Genomic DNA, 18,792 nt, shown 5'->3' on the forward strand with positions numbered 1-18,792 from the left:
CCCAAAGGCAAAAACACACTAAAGAGTGGATGGGTGATATACAGTGGGTACGGAAAGTATTCAGACCCCCTTAAATTTTTCACTTTTTGTTATATTGCAGCCATTTGCTAAAATCATTTAAGTTCATTTCTTTTCCTCATGAATGTACACATAGCACCCCATACTGACAGAAAAACACAGAATTGTTGACATTGTTGCAGATTTATTAAAAAAGAAAAACTGAAATATCACATGGTCCTAAGTATTCAGACCCTTTGCTGTGACACTCATATATTTAACTCAGGTGCTCTCCATTTCTTCTGATCATCCTTGAGATGGTTCTACACCTTCATTTGAGTCCAGAAATGTTTGATTATACTGATTGGACTTGATTAGGAAAGCCACACACCTGTTTATATAAGACCTTACAGATCACAATGCATGTCAGAGCAAATGAGAATCATTAAGGTCAAAGGAACTGCCTGAAGAGCTCAGAGACAGAATTGTGGCAAGGCACAGATCTGGCCAAGGTTCCAAAAAAATTTCTGCAGCACTAAAGGTTCCTAAGAGCACAGTGGCCTCCGTAATCCTTAAATGGAAGACGTTTGGGACGACCAGAACCCTTCCTAGAGCTGGCCGTCCGGCCAAACTGAGCTATCGGGGGAGAAGAGCCTTGGTGAGAGAAGTAAAGAAGAACCCAAAGATCACTGTGGCTGAGCTCCAGAGATGCAGTCGGGAGATGGGAGAAAGTTTTAGAAAGTCAACCATCACTGCAGCCCTTCACCAGTGGGGCTTTATAGCAGAGTGGCCCGACGGAAGCCTCTCCTCAGTGCTTTTTCAGCTGCAGGGACAGAGGACGACTGGTTGCAATCAAGGGAAAGATGAATGCGGCCAAGCACAGGGATATCCTGGACGAAAACCTTCTCCAGAGTGCTTTGGACCTCAGACTGGGCTGAAGGTTTACCTTCCAACAAGACAATGACCCTAAGCACACAGCTAAAATAACGAAGGAGTGGCTTCACAACAACTCCGTGACTGTTCTTAAATGGCCCAGCCAGAGCCCTGACTTAAACCCAATTGAGCATCTCTGGAGAGACCTAAAAATAGCTGTCCACCAACGTTTACCGTCCAACCTGACAGAACTGGAGAGGATCTGCAAGGAGGAATGGCAGAGGATCCCCAAATCCAGGTGTGAAAGACTTGTTGCATCTTTCCCAAAAAGACTCCTGGCTGTATTAGATCAAAAGGGGGCTTCTACTAAATACTGAGCAAAGGGTCTGAATACTTAGGACCATGTGATATTTCAGTTTTTCTTTTTTAATAAATCTGCAACAGTGTCAACAATTCTGTGTTTTTCTGTCAGTATGGGGTGCTATGTGTACATTCATGAGGAAAAGAAATGAACTTAAATGATTTTAGCAAATGGCTGCAAAATAAAAAAGAGTGAAAAATTTAAGGGGGTCTGAATACTTTCCGTACCCACTGTAGAAGTCATTCACAGCTTGTAAAAGGTTATAGTGTCTCAAAAACACACATGTTTACAAATTCTTTTTATAGAAGACACAAAATTAATCATCCATGAGCAGATTTTGTTGCGCAACCTGGTTTTCGTTTACCCTTACTGAATAATTGCTGAGTTGACAAATTTGTAATGTATTGTTCTTTGAGTGTTTTAAAAAGAAAAAAAAAAAATCTACATATGCATGATGTACACATGGTGCTCCATATTGGCAGAGTCTGGTCGTTTGACCTTGTCATGCGAGCCATAGAAAGGGGAGAGGTTCTAGCTTAAATACCTCTCAGTTTCTAGCCAATCAGAACCCTTGCACAGTTTGTAGATGTTTCAAGACACACACACTCAGCAAATGACCTCCAACTCCCTGCACCTCAGTCTCTGGACTCTCACAGAAAACAACCCCCTGCAACCATTCTGTTTTCTTTCACAACGCCACTATTCTTTCATCCACAAAACATTACCCAGCATGGGCACCTGACCTCTGACCTCATCATCCCTCTCTTTCCACCCATCTCGACCCTACATCCACTTGAACACACCAAGGATGTCTGACCTCTTTTCTCCTGCTTTTTCTCCCACCATTCTTCTCTACTCTCTTTTTCCTTTTCTTTCTGCCTCTCTTTCTATCTCTCTCTAGTAAGGAAGAAGCCCCCACATGAAGGTTCTGAAATTAGATCCTGGGATCTTAGAAGAGATTGTTAGGGGAGCACTCAGTCGTGATAATTAATTGATTTGGGATTAAAATAAATGAAATGCTATTCATGAACTATTTTAGGGTGATGAGATCATCTGAACAATGAAAAGTAGTATGGGTAAATTTTGAAAAGTTGAAAATTTTCCAGGAGTTAATGGTGAAAATTAAATGGAAAATAACATCTTTCATATGTTGGAAAATATCAATAACTCTGAAAGTAAAACATGTTTGAATGTGTACTATTTTCTGATATGTATCTGACTCAGCAATCCTTTAGGCTGCAGTGGGAAGTTGCTAGTATATTTAAAACATATATCCTGTCTCAAAGACCCAGGTATAAGCAATCCTACCTATGTAACAGAGATTATAACACTGCTACACCTTATATATACAGCAATCGTGTACAGAATTTCTTAGCAAGCACTTCTACTTTTCTCAAACAATACAAGTGCATTTTGAATAGCACTTAACCCCTGTCAAATACATTAATTCAAAATTCCAAACAAAAGCAGAGGAAGGAAATAGCACACCATCCATCTAATTTTTTAGGATAAATATGTTACGTGGTGCAGACATTCTGTTGATCAACTGGTGCCCAGTCCCAAAAGTCAATAGTGTTTTTTTTTTTCTTTTGCATCACCCTCCCAAGCACCCCATCCCAAATCCCTACAAAATTTTCTTCTCAACTCCAGCCACAATGTCATCCCTAAAATCCTTTAACCTATCACTCTCACTACAGTCCCAAATACTCACAAGCCATCCCCCTCACTCGTGTCCCAAATCCCACCAAAACCTTCCTCTCACTCCATCTGTTCATCACCTCAGCTCAGCCCTAAATAGTCCAGAATCCCCCAAATCCCCTGGAGCCTTACCAGAATCCTGATTTGTCAGCCTAGCCCTCAAGCCATATACTACCATTCTATCACCCCAACACCAAAGCTCTATAGTCCTGCTCATTTATTCCAGATCCAAAACCCCACAATGTTATTTCACATTCCAGCCAACTACCCTAGCGTAAAAAAAACCCACCAATCTAATCTAAAACCCCAGCCCAAATCCCCACAGTCTCGCTTTGTCACCCATCCCAAAACCACACAATCCTATTCCTATTACTCCACCCCACACCATTTATCCCAACTAAATCCTGCACCATTCCCCCAGTCACAAATCCCCACAATCTTTCTACATCACCCCAAAGCCTCACAATTCATGTATACCGGCCATTCACAAATCCCAACAATACTGCTTAATTACCCAAATCCTAACAACCGTTAACCTTGCATCATCTCCACAGCCCAATCCCTATCCAAAAAGGCCCACAATTGTGTGTGACCATCACAGATGCTTCATGAATCTTTGCAAATGTACTTGAAATGCCTATATATATATATATATATATATATATATATATATATATATATATATATATATATATATATATATATATATATATAACAGAGTTTTGTTAAATTAAATACTGTCTTATAATTGATAATCATATCTTGCTATTTATATATATATATATATATATATATATATATATATATATATATATATATATATATATATATATATATATATATATATATAATAAATAAACTAAATAAACTAATAAATAAATAAAATAAATGAAGTACCTGAACACTTGCTTGCAATGTTTTATAAAATTCTGTAGTCTTTAGGTAACCTGCTGGGACTATTTGTATGTGTGTGTGTGTGTGTGTGTGTGTGTGTGTGTGTGTGTGTGTGTGTGTGTGTGTGTGTGTGTGTGTGTGTGTGTGTGTTGTGTGTGTGTGAGAGGAGCACCACAGCAACCATCCCTACTTCATTCCAAAGCTTCTATCACTCAAGTTCAGCAATGCACCCTGTACCATAAATCCGTCTCTGAGCATACAGCTCACTCTATCATTTACACACTGGGCAGCAGGACAGACATAAATCCTTCCTCTAAGAAACAGCCAGGATCCGTGTCCCACAAGTCCATGTCCCACAATGAGAAGGGTTGCTTGTGCCAAGACTAAGGACTGACCTTAAAGTATGTCTTACTCACTATTTTAGACACATTTATAAGGGAATTTCCTAAAGTGGGAAGAGTTTGGAGCTGGCCAAATTTTAAAAACATAAACCACATACACTAAATACACTAAACATGAAAATGTTTTGTTTTAATGGTTAATTTCTTGGAAAATGGCATTATGCCTGTTTCCCAGACTTAATTCATCACCCTATATATCCAAAGAAATTCTCAAGGTACAGTAGGTGTATTTAATATAAGTAATGTTTGGGATAATTACAGTCACCAAACAGCTTCATTATTAAATATTTATAGTTAATTAATAATTTAAGAGTTTAGAGTTCTATTAAGAAAAATGTTATTTTACACAGTTGTAGCATTAGGTGTTGGAGACTAGCCTATAGATGTATCTCCATCCTTTGGGTTGGGACAGGTTAGTCAACCAAATCTTTTCAGTTCAACCATAAACAGTTAGAGGGGATGCATCTGGGCCCATCATCATTTATTTTGCACACTATAAAAGGGAGGAGGGATTGGAATGTAACCTCTCTATCTACCAGGATCATGTGTTTTTCATTTAGTACAGAACAAAAAAAGTTTCTTAATAAATAAATGCCTCATCCTCTAATCCCATGTAAATCTCAGGTGCATTTTCTTTTAGAAAGATCTAATCTTTACTAGTAAATTACTCAGACAATGGCAAAACCTACAAAATATTGCTGCCTCTTTCTTAGACCATAAGTAGCAATAATGAATGAGAATGGGTCTAAGATCCTTACATATCCTCAAACTGAAACCAGATCCAGGATACAGCTTTTACAACTCTCATCAAAAATCCTGACTATAGCAATATATATTTGCTTTTTTCAACCCAGACCTAAATATATCATTGCCGATAATTTAATTGTCATTCTGACAAATTGTCTTGACCATAAACAGAAAAAAATTCTAAAGAAGTATGAGATCAATAACTGACCATATTATTATCAGTTTATATTTTAAGGGGGGAAAAAAAGATTCAATTATCAACACAATTTGCACAGAAACTTGAACTGAACTTTTCATTAGCCTATGGAAGGTTGCCATTTGGTATAGATGTTCTTATAACATACACATACATGCTCTGCAGTGTAATTGCACACTCTGTAAAATCAGCCTTGTGGCAAAAGAACAAAAAAAAAATTACAAGTATTTTGTAGCAGTATTTCACAACATGGAAGAGTCATGGTTAAATCAAGAGAAACCTTACAAAATTTATTACGCTATAATAGTGGTATTTCATGGCACATAAATGGATTAGAAGAAACATATCCAGAGCTTTAATCATTACCTTGTAAGGCATTTTGTGAAAGTTGAGATACACATGTTACCTAGACGGACCCCTAAATCTTGGCTAAAGTGCATGTTATTCAGACTCCATCAAAATGGATGTTTATCAAAGCCAAACAGAGTTCTGTTTCACTATCCCTGGTGACTTATGGAAACAAATACCATAGTGTATGTCAAATATGTGGGACAGATATTTCCTATATTCACCAACGTTTTTGAATGTGGGCTCAGAGCCCCAATAAAGTAATATTAAACCCACAGACTTGCGCTCTTTTCTGGGACATGCATGAATCTGCACATCAGAAGTAGCACTTTTGGTGAAGTAGGTCCAGCCATATGATACAAACTGAACAATCAGTTTATGTAAATATACCCACTACAGTATTTCATGTGCCATGTGATATAATGTGTCTGTGAAGCAGGGTTTCAAAAAATTAGCCTTAATGCACATAAATCCTAGAAGGCTGTCAATGTCAATGAAAAGCTGTGGGAATCTGCAGCTTATAGCATTCTGAGATTTTACCTATTATCAGTAATAGTGATATCTACATGGCTCTCCTAAGTCTTATATACAATATAAGGGTGGCAACATTTTATTTCTGGAAGGCAATAGTGGGCATGCCCCTGATAGTCCACGTACTCCAGCTAGTTATGCTAACGGTTATCAAATGTTCATAAATAGTGATACAAACATTTCAATGTTCTTATAAAAGGAACAAATTTAAGTAATTAGTTCAATGTAAAAACCATCACATGTGTCTAAATAAACTCCCTCTTTAACAAAGGTGGTATTCTGTGACTAAGGTCAGAGTGTAAAAAAAACAAGAATCAAATTCAACCTAAGCAGCTGTTTGTTATTTCAATGGGAAATGAGGTTAAAATGTCTGTTATTAAGAGCAGAGCATTTTTGCCAGACCTATTAAACTTGTAATACTGTAATGCTTTCAGCATCCATAAACAAAGTTTTGAAAAATTTATCATAATTTAATTATTGATCTGTGATGTGGTGCTGGAGAGTGGAATCACTTCATCAGTTCAGTTATCAGGGGGTGGTTATACTATTTCAGGCAGTTTGTACTACTCTATAGCCAATTGTCTACATTTTACAAAACATCAAGTTGAACACTTCAATTATTTTCCAACTTTCACAAATTATTGTAGTATCAGGGGTAGTCTAATATAGCACAGTGTGATCTGTGTTACTTATTACAGCCAAATTCAATATGTCCATGTATGGGGAAAGCATTCATTAAATGCTGCAAGTGATTGATTTAATGTCTGAAAAGTATGATTACACATCTAAAAAAAAAATAAAAAATGGCGATAAATATATAGGCACAAGGGTACGGTGTACCAAACAAAAAAAATCATTATGCTGATTTCATGGAGAGCCATGTGTATAGGCACAGACATTTGTACAGTGGACCAATACGGTGTGCATTACAAGAACAAAGATTGCTCCTATAGGGGGGCCTCTTTCTCAGAAAATACCACATGCGAGGTCTCACTTGGGGCCTAGACATCCTGCTGTTTCTAAACTTAATTACAACCAGGTTTCAGCACCTCTTTCATTTCTTGAATCATGTCCAGAGTGGTCATCTCTCTGGAAAATTCTGTGGACATTTGGAATCCAGACTTCAGGTATGGGCAATGGTGTAGAGGTGTAGCTTCTGATCATAGTAAGTATTAGTAGGTATGAATTTGACTTTGAGTTTTGCCATCAACATTGAAAACATAGAAAGTGAATGGAGTCTTTTATCCAGAATATAAATTCTAAATTCTCTATTTCCTCAGGAAAAAGAAATATAATCCATAAACTAAAATCTCCATTGAACTAGTCAAATAAACAGAAGTCTTTAACTCTGTATCATATATAACAGCATGTACAATTTATGTTTATGTACAGTTCATTTATACATCTTGGTTGGTTCAACACTTTGCATCTCATTATTCCATTTCTGACCCGGCAACAACAGGACACCTCCAACAGAGAGAAAAGACTAGAGCACAATCATCCTATGTTCACAAGTGATAAGAACCATATGGTGCACATCCAAGCATCCTGTTCTAGCTCCCAGAACAACTGCCAAGCTTTTAATGAACTTCTGATGAGTATCAGGAACTGACTAGGAAACACATCTTAGAGAGAAAGACTGTGAGCTGCTGCTGCTCCTCGGCCAACAAACATGGGTTTGCTATCTGCCCCGGAGACAGAGGTGCTGTTCGCTTGTCTCACACACTGTGCGAGACACCCTAGACAAATGTTCACATTCCCAGACACGTGCTTGCATCTGGAGACACTACATCAAGCAACACACAAGTGTGTGTGTGTGTGTGTGTGTGTGTGTGTGTGTGTGTGTGTGTGTGTGTGTGTGTGTGTGTGTGTGTGTGTGTGTGTGTGTGTGTGTGTGTGTGAGAGAGAGAGAGAGAGAGAGAGAGAGAGAGAGAGAGAGAGAGAGAGAGAGATGTAGTGAGCATTCTGCTCAAATCAAAAGCATATGTTATATAGATTTAAAAGGACAAAGATACTTTTAAGGAGCCAGACACATAAACAGGACTTGATCTTAGGAAAAGAAATGCTGGCACAATAGCGAGACGAAGATGTCAGGAAAAGTCGGAGAGGGAGTGAAGGAATGATTTTGAGAATAATGAGGAAGTTTGAGATGACAGAAAAAAAGAGGGGGAGTAGTAAGTGAAATATGAGGGACAGACAGTTAGTGATTAAAAAAAAAGGGATCACTAGGATCTTTAGATGTTCCAGATTGCAGCTTAAGTGTTATTGGAGGCAAGAGAGCTGTGGTGGTCAGTGAAGCATGCAGTGGTGGCACTGTGGGTGCAATGCATCATAAATCACATGGCCTTTCATGTTGTCCCGGGCTACATCCAAAATGTCACTGTGAGTTTCATTTTTCTTTGTGAACTGGTGTAACAGCTCAATCACAGAGATCTTACACTAACGTGTGCTGACATAGACATGGAGGCTAGGTCAGTGTACACAAAGCTAACCTCAGAAACAGTAAGACAAATTGTTCATTAAAGAAAGTATACTGAAAATAGTCTGAAGCAAGATACTGCAATTATGAATTTCACAAAATAAACCCAATATGCCATCTTAAGATTGGATTGGAAAAAAGGAAAGCATCATTATATTGGTGAAGAATAAATACCTCTTAATCATAGTACAAAAAAACACATTAATCTACAATTTGCATAGCACAAAGGGTGTGCAGTTGAATAAATTGAGACTATTTCCAAAAGATCCATATAATATTATTCTCTGCTTTCTTCTTATTTACTAGCAAGCATTAATTCCTATTGATCTGAATGATAATTTATTGGCTGAACCTTACTGTTCCAAAGAGCCATTCTTCGAGGAAAAGAAATTCAACCCCTCCTGGGACAACCACAGTACAACTCTTACACGTGATTTTGGCATCTGAGCCTCATTTTGTAGACCATAAGCCAAAGTGCTGAAGTGGATTGACCTTGAGTCTTCACGTATGCTCTATATCAAATTAGCATTAGTTAATGGACATTGATCATTCCATTAAGTTCTTTGACATTTTTGTCCTGGGTTCAATATGTGTTCGGATGAGTGGCTAAAAAGCCTATCGTTAAGTCACACCTTGTCTCAGGAGTCTTTATTCAAGGCCCATATCCTGGATCTTATTTACAGACCACCCAAATGGCAGTGACACGGCCTGTCCTCTAATCGGTCACTTACCTGGCTTGTCGTCCTCTTATCTGCAAATCAAATTCCTTGTCTCCTTCTCCTTTTACCTGTGTGTTCTACTAAGCTTCCCACTTTTCCAAAGCGAGACCAGAGTGACCAGATCACATGCTCAAACTCCCATTTATAATTTACTACATTCTGAAGAAGTGCAATCAAAATTTTTTCTTTAGGCACTAAAAGCTGTAACCTCAAATCTATATATTATTGATAAGTTATCAAGTAAAACCCTTGCCAGCTTTAGTATGAATTTTGTCCTAGAGCCTGAAAAGCCCATCATTCAAATATTTGCCTGTTTCCTACATCTGCTTGTTTCTTTATAATTATATTTACAGCTGTAAGCACAATTCCTCTCATGACTCACTCATGCTGTTGGATTGGATCCTGCACTCCTTAAAGAAGCAAGCTAAAATCTTATTTCCACAGGGAAGCTATAGATGGTTCACATCCATGTCCACTCAGTCAGTGACTGGACACAAGGCTTTGATGGGATTTAAGATTCTTCTGTAGTCCATTCTTAAACGAAGAGTTCTAACTAAATGAGTAGAGGTCAGGCAAGATTGCTAAAACCCAACAAGCCGAAGTAACTGATCAAAGAAAAAAAAAGACAATCAAAAAGGAAGTGTCAAATAGGGTTAGCAAAGTCAAACTAGAAAGATCTATTTCAGTATTATGTATAGAGTGCATAAAGCCAAAAATACTTCTGATGTACATGTTCATTCAAACTTGCAGCACTTTCAGCATCACTTCATTCAAGAAAACATGGGCTAGACTTAGTTGAATTCCACACATGTACTCTCTGGTCCCTGACTCTTGAGATCTCAGTAAGAAGAACCCATGACTTACCCAAAACATGCAGGAAAGGCAGACCCATGTCCGAGAGCGTCCAGCCATCGTCGGTGGCATACTTAGTGACACAGAGGGCATAATAAGATCACGCTGACAGCTCCAGGTCTGCAGTTCCAGACTATTCCACTGGACCGCACAATATTCCTAATTATTCCACTGGACCAGGTACAGAATTCCAGAACTGTCCATTCACTTCTGCAATACTGCTCCACAAATCCATGACACACCTAAGAGAGATCAGATCAACTGCTGCTGCTTCTCTCTCCCTCCGTCTCTTCTTTCATCCTCTTCTGTCTCACTTTCTTATCTAAGAGCCTTCCTCTTTTCCTCCCACCCTCCTTCGTCTCTCTCTCTCTCTCTCTCTCTCTCTCTCTCTCTCTCTCTCTCTCTCTCTCTCTCTCTCTCTCTCTCTCTCTCTCTCTCTCTCCCTTTCTCTCCCTCTCTTTCCCTCTCTCTATTCAGTGAAACTCACAAAGCTTTTTGGGGTCATGCAACTCAGCTCCACAGGAGCAAGAGGGAGGTGACTGCATGGCCCTTTATTTATCTCTCCCCTCCCCATATTCCCCTCATAGCCCCTCCTATATACTCACTCTGTCTCTCTTTTGCCTTCTTTCTCACTTTTTTCTTTATTCTTATTTTTATTCACTATCTTTACCCCCTGCCTCCTTCTTTTTACATTCCCCATTCTGGGCTTTTCTTTAAGGCATGCTCACTCATATTTGCACTAATGTTACTTTAATTTTCCATTCGCCTCCTTGCTCACTGAGACACCTGGGTATCCTGAATGTCTGCTCTCTCTTTCTCTCTCTCTCTCTCTCTCTCTTTCTCTCTCTCCTTAAACATCTGCAGATCTCTTCACCAACCTGGGGTCCATTTTTCTACTCCATATAAAAAACATGGTGCAAGTGTGAGGTCACCATCAAAGGCTCATCCAGACCCCACTAGTAAAGAGAAAAAAGGTTGTAAACAGAGAATGACTTCATTAGGAGCTCCATCCATCAATCCTAAATTGGACTGCTGTTGAAAGAGCTTGTGTGGTATGCATGTGCTCTGCGAGTGAGCCTTTCTTTCTTTCTTTTTCTACAGCTTTGGTATTTCCTCCACAACAGCCTGATGAAGTTCTCTGTAATCCATCTCATTTTTTTAAACGGCAGAATGAACACGTCAGTGACTAAGTCCGCCTTCTGGTTCACTCCCAATGATACCGTACATGATACAGAAATCTTCCAGTAAATTAGAAAGAATAATACAAAAGAAGAACACTTAGAAGAATACTTATTGCAAACAAATTAATTGCAATTCACAAATAGGACCATTAGTGGGGGACAAAATTAGCCAGAAATATGTATGTATCTCTCACACACCAGCTGAGAATCAACCACTGCCACATACTCGCTTCTGTTTCACCAAATAAGAGACTGCCAATCAGTGAAAAGATTAAATAAAAGATTTCATGAATAATGAAAATATATTTAACGATGATAGAAGGTTTTGCTTGCTGAACATTTAAGGCATTTATTCAGTCTCTATTTTGGAAGCAAACTAGTAAATGTGGTTATTGTGCTACAAACTAATACAGATTTTAGTTATGAATCATATATCACCATCTGTGTATGTCGTATATCAACATGTGCATGTATTTTCGATTATCTATCATTTTAACAACCAGACAATCGTTCCTTTTTTACTCTGTTTTTTTTTTATTTCAGGAAAAGCATCTTTATATTTATCATTGTTGCACAACAGGACAGGAAAGGAAATCAGAAAGTCAAAAGCAGTCCGCTACACAGCAAATACAGTTAGGGATAACTGGATGGTAGTAGTTATAAGATGCAAGCGCATACTGAAATTAAGTGATTTATGTTCTTATGCCTATTACATCAGTAACTGCAACAGTCCTATTAATGTTGACAATATAGTTTTTTCTCTCATAATATAAATGCTTACTAAATTGTTTGTTTGCATACTTTTGGTTCTTTGTTATTTCTACTGCTTCGTCCTACTACATAGTGTACAATATCCTGTTCGCAAATCATACACTATATAGACGAAAGTTGAAAGGTGGACACCTGTCCATAAGATTCATATGTGCTTTTGGAACATCCAATTCCACATTTAGTCCTATTACCATAGTTGGGAAGATGTTCCACTATATTTTGGAGTGTGCTTGTAAAGATTTGTGCTCATTCAGCCACAAAGGCATTAGTAAAGTCAGTGTACAAATAGTGCTATTAGTGAGGTGTTATAATTTATTCCAAAGGTGCTCATCAGGATTGAGGTCAAAGCTCTATAGCAGGCCACTCATAGCTCTGTGGAGTTCGCTCTGTGAACAGTCACAAATTTTATTCATAAAGCATTCAAAGGCTGTGGTAATATAATTGTGTCAACAATTTGGTGAAAAACCACAAATGGCTTAAAAAAAATCAGGTGTCCCAATACTTTTGTTCATTGTCATTAAATGTGTATAATATTTGTGCACTAACACTGAAATTATGGTGACAAACGATTTAGTACAACACATGTTGAATGTACTCTTCTACTAGCAAATTTTATAGGGAACCTTACTGTTTACAAGTAAGAATTAATTGACTACAGGTCTGTAAAAAAAATCTATAATTTTCTTACCCAAAAACGAATAATATTCCAAACTAAACATGCTTAAAAAATGTAAAATAATTATAAATATATTTTAAAATTTCCTTATCCATGTTATTTTTCTATTGTGCCATGTTTGACCACCAGAGCAGTGTTGCTGATAAAGTAAAATGAAACTGTTGTAAAATCTGAGCTAAAAATAAAATCCACCTGCTCATGATCATCAACACTGCACCACGCAACATCGTATATCTGCTATAAATAGACATTCGGTGCAACCCAGATGAGGATGCCATCTCGGGGAGTTTTTCCTTGCCACAGTCGCCACCGGTTTGCTCATCAGGGACAAACTTACTTATAAAGAACATATTCACTTTTAATCACCACATTTTCTGTGTAAAGCTGCTTTGAGACAATGTTCATTGTTAAAGGCGCTATACAAATAAAAATTTAATTATCTAATGCATTAAAAAAGCATCTCGGCCCCAGAATAAAACATCATGTGTAAGTGATCAGAGCTATTTGTAAATCGTACATGGCTTTTCCCTTCTCTAAAGTTTCAGCCTCCTCATCATGCACTGTACTGTATGTAGACAAAACGACATGATAGTTACTGCAAGTCACAGTAAGATCTCTGTGTACCCTTGTAGCATTTCCACCCCATCTAGTCTTTGCGCTCCACTCGCTACAATGTCATGGGTGTCACAGTGGCAGCAGTAGCAGCAGCTTTTGGCTTAATCAATTCTTTTTATGTGTTCTCCTCCTCTCAACAGACATCAATACACACACACACACACACACAGTCACAGTACATCAGATGTGCTTTCACTGAATGCTATTTTGAGGCACAGAATAAGCTGAAAGGCAATACAATACAGAAAACACAAGCCTCCTTCAGAAGCACAGCTTTAATGTAGATTCAGTAAAAAAAATAAAAATTTAACAGTACTATGTGATGAAAAGTTAATCTCTTTTTAGAACTCTGAATTCTAGCTTGTCTTACTGAAGCTACAGTAATAGAATCTCTAGAATCTGTGCTTGTGAGGCAATTGTAAGGGTTCTGATGCTAATGTCAATGCACAAAGTAAAGCAAAGAGCCTGTGCTTACATTTTTCTCACGCAGAATGACTCAGTGTACATAAAGCTGGAAACATCGTGCCGAAACAATCTGGCCACCCTCAGTCAAAAGGACTTGTTTTTATATTCAAACTGAAAAGACACACTAAAACATCAAACGAGAAGCAAAAGAGAGAACACTGTACATTCGAGCAGGCTGGAGTCCAGTTGCATTTTAGTCTCAGGCAAGATCAGGAACACTGACAAATGAAACTGATCACTGAGTATAGAAAGGGTTTATTTACAGAGTTCCCAACTGTTGTCCTGCAGGGTTTACTTCTAACACACAATGGTGAGTCCCCGCCTCTAACGCACATACTAAACCTGCTAATTAACTTTAGAAAGGCTTTAGAGAGCAGGGGAATCAACAAATACTACCCTTGAGGGCCACAGCTGTACTAAAAGGCTACGTAGTTCTATGTTTGAAAGAAAAGGACTGAGATTAGCATTCCACCTGATTGTCTGTAAATTAAGGTCTTAATAATTTTTCTTTGTGGTCACCTGTAAACGTTTTTCTGATTCACTTTTTTCTAATATATAAACTTAACTGATGGAGATATTAAGAAGAGCTATCATTACCAATTAGCTAATTGTATATATTGGCATTAATGTCTAATTGGGTGCAAACTGGAATTGCCTATTTGTTCATGTGTTTAATTATTTCTCCCTTAGTTGTACATTGTACACTGTACATAGGATAATGTTTTTTTTTTTTAATAACAATTCAAATTCACCTCTCTAATCAAGAGAATTTCCTTTTGATTTAACGTATGACAAAGTATACCTGATATATAACAATTAATCTATAAATAATAAGAAGCTGTAAAATGTCATCATGTAATATATCATGATTATAGATAATCAATCACGTATGTGTGTGTGTGTGTGTGTGTGTGTGTGTGTGTGTGTGTGTGTGTGTGTGTGTGTGACAAAAATTAAACCTTTATCTTTTTTTTTTTTTATTTAACAGACCAACAAACAGCAACAATAAATGATTAAAAATGCTAAGAAATATCTTTGCGTCCTTATATCCATCCAAATACTAAGGCAACTTCTGAATCAACTGCAGCTGGTTTATACAAAGAAACAGAAAATGGCATTTTTAGACCTAAATAAATTAATTCCAACAATTTATTAAAGAGCTCAAACTGTACTATTAGTGTTTCCAATATTTTCCATGCATCAGTAAAGCAATGTGAACTAAACAAACATACCACAGATCAATTAAATAATGAGGGACCTTTAACTATGTATACATTTTAAATAAAATGCAATATTAAAAAGCAGCATTTTGGCTGGTGGATAATAATGAATAAATGTGTTTTGCGTTGATGGTTTTAATTTTGCCTCTTTTATATTTATTTATTTATATTTTTTTTTTATAAAAATGGTGAAACAAAAATGTGCGCTGCATTAATCGCATGTTAATAAAATTCGTGCCGTAAAAATGTATTTGCATTAATGCATACATTTTGACAGTCCTAATATATATATATATATATATATATATATATATATATATATATATATATATATATATATATATATATATATATATATATATATATTCCAAATCAAATATGCGAATCACGAACCAGAATTTCATACCGGATCGGTCGAGGCCCGGGTTATCAATGAACTCCACAGGTATTGTTAGCCAACAGGGTACTGGTGGAAATTGGGCTACTTTTGTCCAAAGAAGGAGAGGGAGAGGAGGAAGACGTCCACAGAGACAGCAGGGAAAGGAGAAGTGGAGGAGAGTGAAGGTTAGAGTGGGCACTTTGAATGTTGGTACTATGACTGGTAAAGAGAGAGAGGTAGCTGATCTGATGGCGCGGAGAAAAGTAGATACGTTGTGTGTTCAGGAGATCAAGTGGAAATAAAAATAAAGGCCAGGAACATTGGAGGTGGGTTTAAACTCCTCTATCATGGTGTGGATGGAAAGAGAAATGGTGTATGGGTGATTCTGAAGGAAGAGTACAGTAAGAGTGTAGTGGAGGTGAAGAGAGTTTCTAAAGAAGTGATGAACAGGAAGCTGAAACAGAACGGAAGGGACAGAGACATGGTGGTGGAATGAGGAAGTGCAGGAGAGCATAAGGATAAAGAGGTTGGCGAAACAGAATTGGGATCGGCAGAGATATGAGAAAAGTAGGCAGGAGTACAAGCAGATGCGGCAGCAGGTGAAGAGGGATGTGGCAAAAGCTAAGGAAAAGGCATATGAGGAGCTGTATGAAAAGCTGAACAGTAAGGAAGGAGATAAGGATTTATACAAATTGGCCAGGCAGAGGGACCGAGCTGGGAAGAATGTCTTGCAAGTTAGAGCAATAAAGGATGGAGATGGAAATGTGTTGACTAGTGAGGAGAGAGTGTTGAAAAGTGGAGGGAGTATTTTGAGCAGATAATAAATAAAGAAAAGAAGTAAGTAAGGAAGTAAGAAGGGGGTAACAGCAGCTTTTAAGAGGATGAAGAGTGTAAAGTCAGGTGGGCCAGATTTCATTCCAGTAGAAGCATGGAGATGTCTTACTCTTAAGGGAGATGGCAGTGGAGTTTTTAACTAGATTGCTTAACAACATTTTGGAAGGTGAGAGGATGCCTAAGGATTGAAGAAGAAGTGTACTGGAACCGGTTTTTAAGAATAAGGGAGATGTGCAGGCCTGCAGTAACTACAGGGAATAAAGTTGATCAGTCACACCATTAAGTTTTAGTAAAGAGTAGTGGAAGCCAGGCTGAATGAAGACCATCTGAATGGTGACCATCTGTGAGCAACAATATGGTTTCATGCCAAGGAAGAGCACTACAGACACAATATTTGCTTTGAGAATGTTGATGGAGAAGTATAGAGAAGGTCAAAAGGAGTTCTAGTTCTAGAGAAAGCGTACAACAGAGTGCCAAAAAGAGAAGTTGTGGTATTGTATGAGGAAGTCAGGTGTGGCAGAGAAGTTTTTGAGAGTGGTGCATCAGCTCTGAGCCCTTTCCTGTTTGTAGTGATGGACAGGTTAACAGATGAGGTCAGACAGGAGTCTTCATGGACTATGATGTTTGCGGAGGATATTGTGATTTGTGGTGAGAGTAGGGAGCAGGTTGAGAAGAGCCTGGAGAGGTGAAGGTACGTGCTGGAGAGAAGGGGAATGAGAAGGGGAATGTCAGTAGGAGCAAGACAGAGTACATGTGTGTGAATGAGAGGGAGGGCAGTGGAGTGGTGTGGTTGCAGGGAGAAGAGGTGGTGAAGGTGGAGGAGTTCAGGTACCAGGGGTCAACAGTGCAAAGTAATGGAGTGTGTGTTAGAGAAGTGATGAAAAGAGTGCAGGCAGGATGGAGTGGTGGAGAAGAGTGGCAGAAGTGATTTGTGATAGAAGAGTGAAAGGGAAAGTTTATAGGACTGTGGTGAGACCTGCGATGTTGTATGGTTAAGAGATGTGGCATTGACTAAAAGACAAAAGGTGGAGCTGGAGGTAGCAGAGCTGATTTTCATTGGGAGTTATGGGGCTGGACAGGATTGGAAATGAGTTTATTAGAGGGACCGCACATGTAGGACGTTTAAGAGACAAGGTAAAGGGGGGCACGATTGAGAGAGTTTGAACATGTGCAGAGGAGGGACATGGCTATATAAGAAGATGAATGTTGAGGATAGAGCCGCCAAGCGGGGAGGAGGTTTATGGATGTGGTGAGGGAAGACATGCAGGTAGTTTGTATGAAAGAGGCAGATGTAGAGGACAGGGTTGCATGGAGACGGATCATCCACTGCCGCGACCCCTAACAAGAGTTCAGTATGCAATCCTTTTTATATGCAGAACATAGTTCAAAGTTTCCTCAAGAAGATATTAAGTGGCAGACCTAGTTTGTTTATTCTCCACGTCGCACTTTAAGCAAATTTTTTTACAATTATTATAAATGCTTGCAAACCTACACAGAAATTTGAGTTAGCGCACTGTGGCGCCACTGCTAATGCTGTGGATTCTTTATTGTTTTATGTCCAGCTTCAAAGGGTTCATTTAAAAGTAGAAAATCCTGAAAATGTAACATCGAGTGAGTGCATGAATGAAGGATGCCAGGAATAAAGATATTTGTTAAAGAATGCTGAAATAAGTAGAACAGTTAAGTAGGTCATATCTTTTCAAAATTAAATATTAAAACACACACACACACACACACACACACACACACACACACACACACACACACACACACACACACACACACACACACCTGTATTACCCAAATGAGGTCTAACAAATGTAAACAATTAAATTAATTTTTCAATTGATTTAATCGTATATATTTTTTTTTAATTCTTTATTTTTCAATGCAGTAACAACAATGTAGTGGTAAAGTACAATAAAAAAAAAAATATTTAATTGTATTTTATTAATTTAAATTGTGCCAATTTAATTGATTACTCAATTTAATCAATATAATTAAAAGTTAATTGCATTTATTTGATTTATTTTCTTTTATTTGTATAAAAAAATTCTAAAATATGTTATTTATTTTTTAATCAAGCAAGCCTTTTATAAAAATAGTTTTTAAAAATGTATATCTATTATTTCTACCCAAACTGAGCATTCCTGTGGCAGCACCTAGTGGTATTTTACCACACTGCTGACACTTTATTTAATAAGCTATAAATTAAATTATAGCATTTTATGAGATCCTAAATAAGCCTGTCAGATTCAACAGTGGCAAAGAAAAACTCTAAGACAACATTAAGAAGATCCCTTCAGAGGAAGCAGATTTAAAAAGGGAACTCGTCTTCTACAACTGTTTACTCTATAGACAAATACTGTGCTAAAAGCAAGTTCAGTATGAGTATATTGTGAATAAGTGTCTTAGGGTGACCACAGGGCAGTTTATGTGATTGTAGATTGGGTACAAATCACAGTATGAAGGCAAGATTATTTGCTGAGGTGCAAATATTTAAGGTATGCATGTGGGGAAATCTAACAGTTTTTTCTCTGTCAAAAATAGGTCAA

At 37.8% G+C, this 18,792-nt stretch overlaps 1 protein-coding gene across 24 annotated transcripts in view; it reads right to left on the minus strand.

Annotated features, from left to right (window-relative positions):
- tns1b (tensin 1b) overlaps positions 1-18,792 on the minus strand; it is a 232,885-nt gene that overhangs the window by 155,972 nt on the left and 58,121 nt on the right. For 5 of the 24 annotated variants that reach the window (XM_083537451.1, XM_083537453.1, XM_083537450.1 and 2 more), the window contains exon 1: positions 10,109-10,477. The exons of 17 other annotated variants lie outside the window; for them this stretch is intronic. In XM_083537451.1, coding sequence (XP_083393577.1) covers positions 10,109-10,189 — 81 coding nt within the window. In that variant the 5' untranslated portion in view covers positions 10,190-10,477. Of the gene's footprint in view, positions 1-10,108; positions 10,480-18,792 lie in introns of those variants that run through there. 2 more of the 24 variants (XM_083537470.1, XM_083537443.1) reach the window with 2 other exon arrangements.

The sequence above is a fragment of the Silurus aristotelis genome (genome assembly GCF_946808225.1).
Source record: "Silurus aristotelis genome assembly, chromosome: 3".
Classification (NCBI taxonomy): Eukaryota; Metazoa; Chordata; class Actinopteri; order Siluriformes; family Siluridae; genus Silurus; species Silurus aristotelis.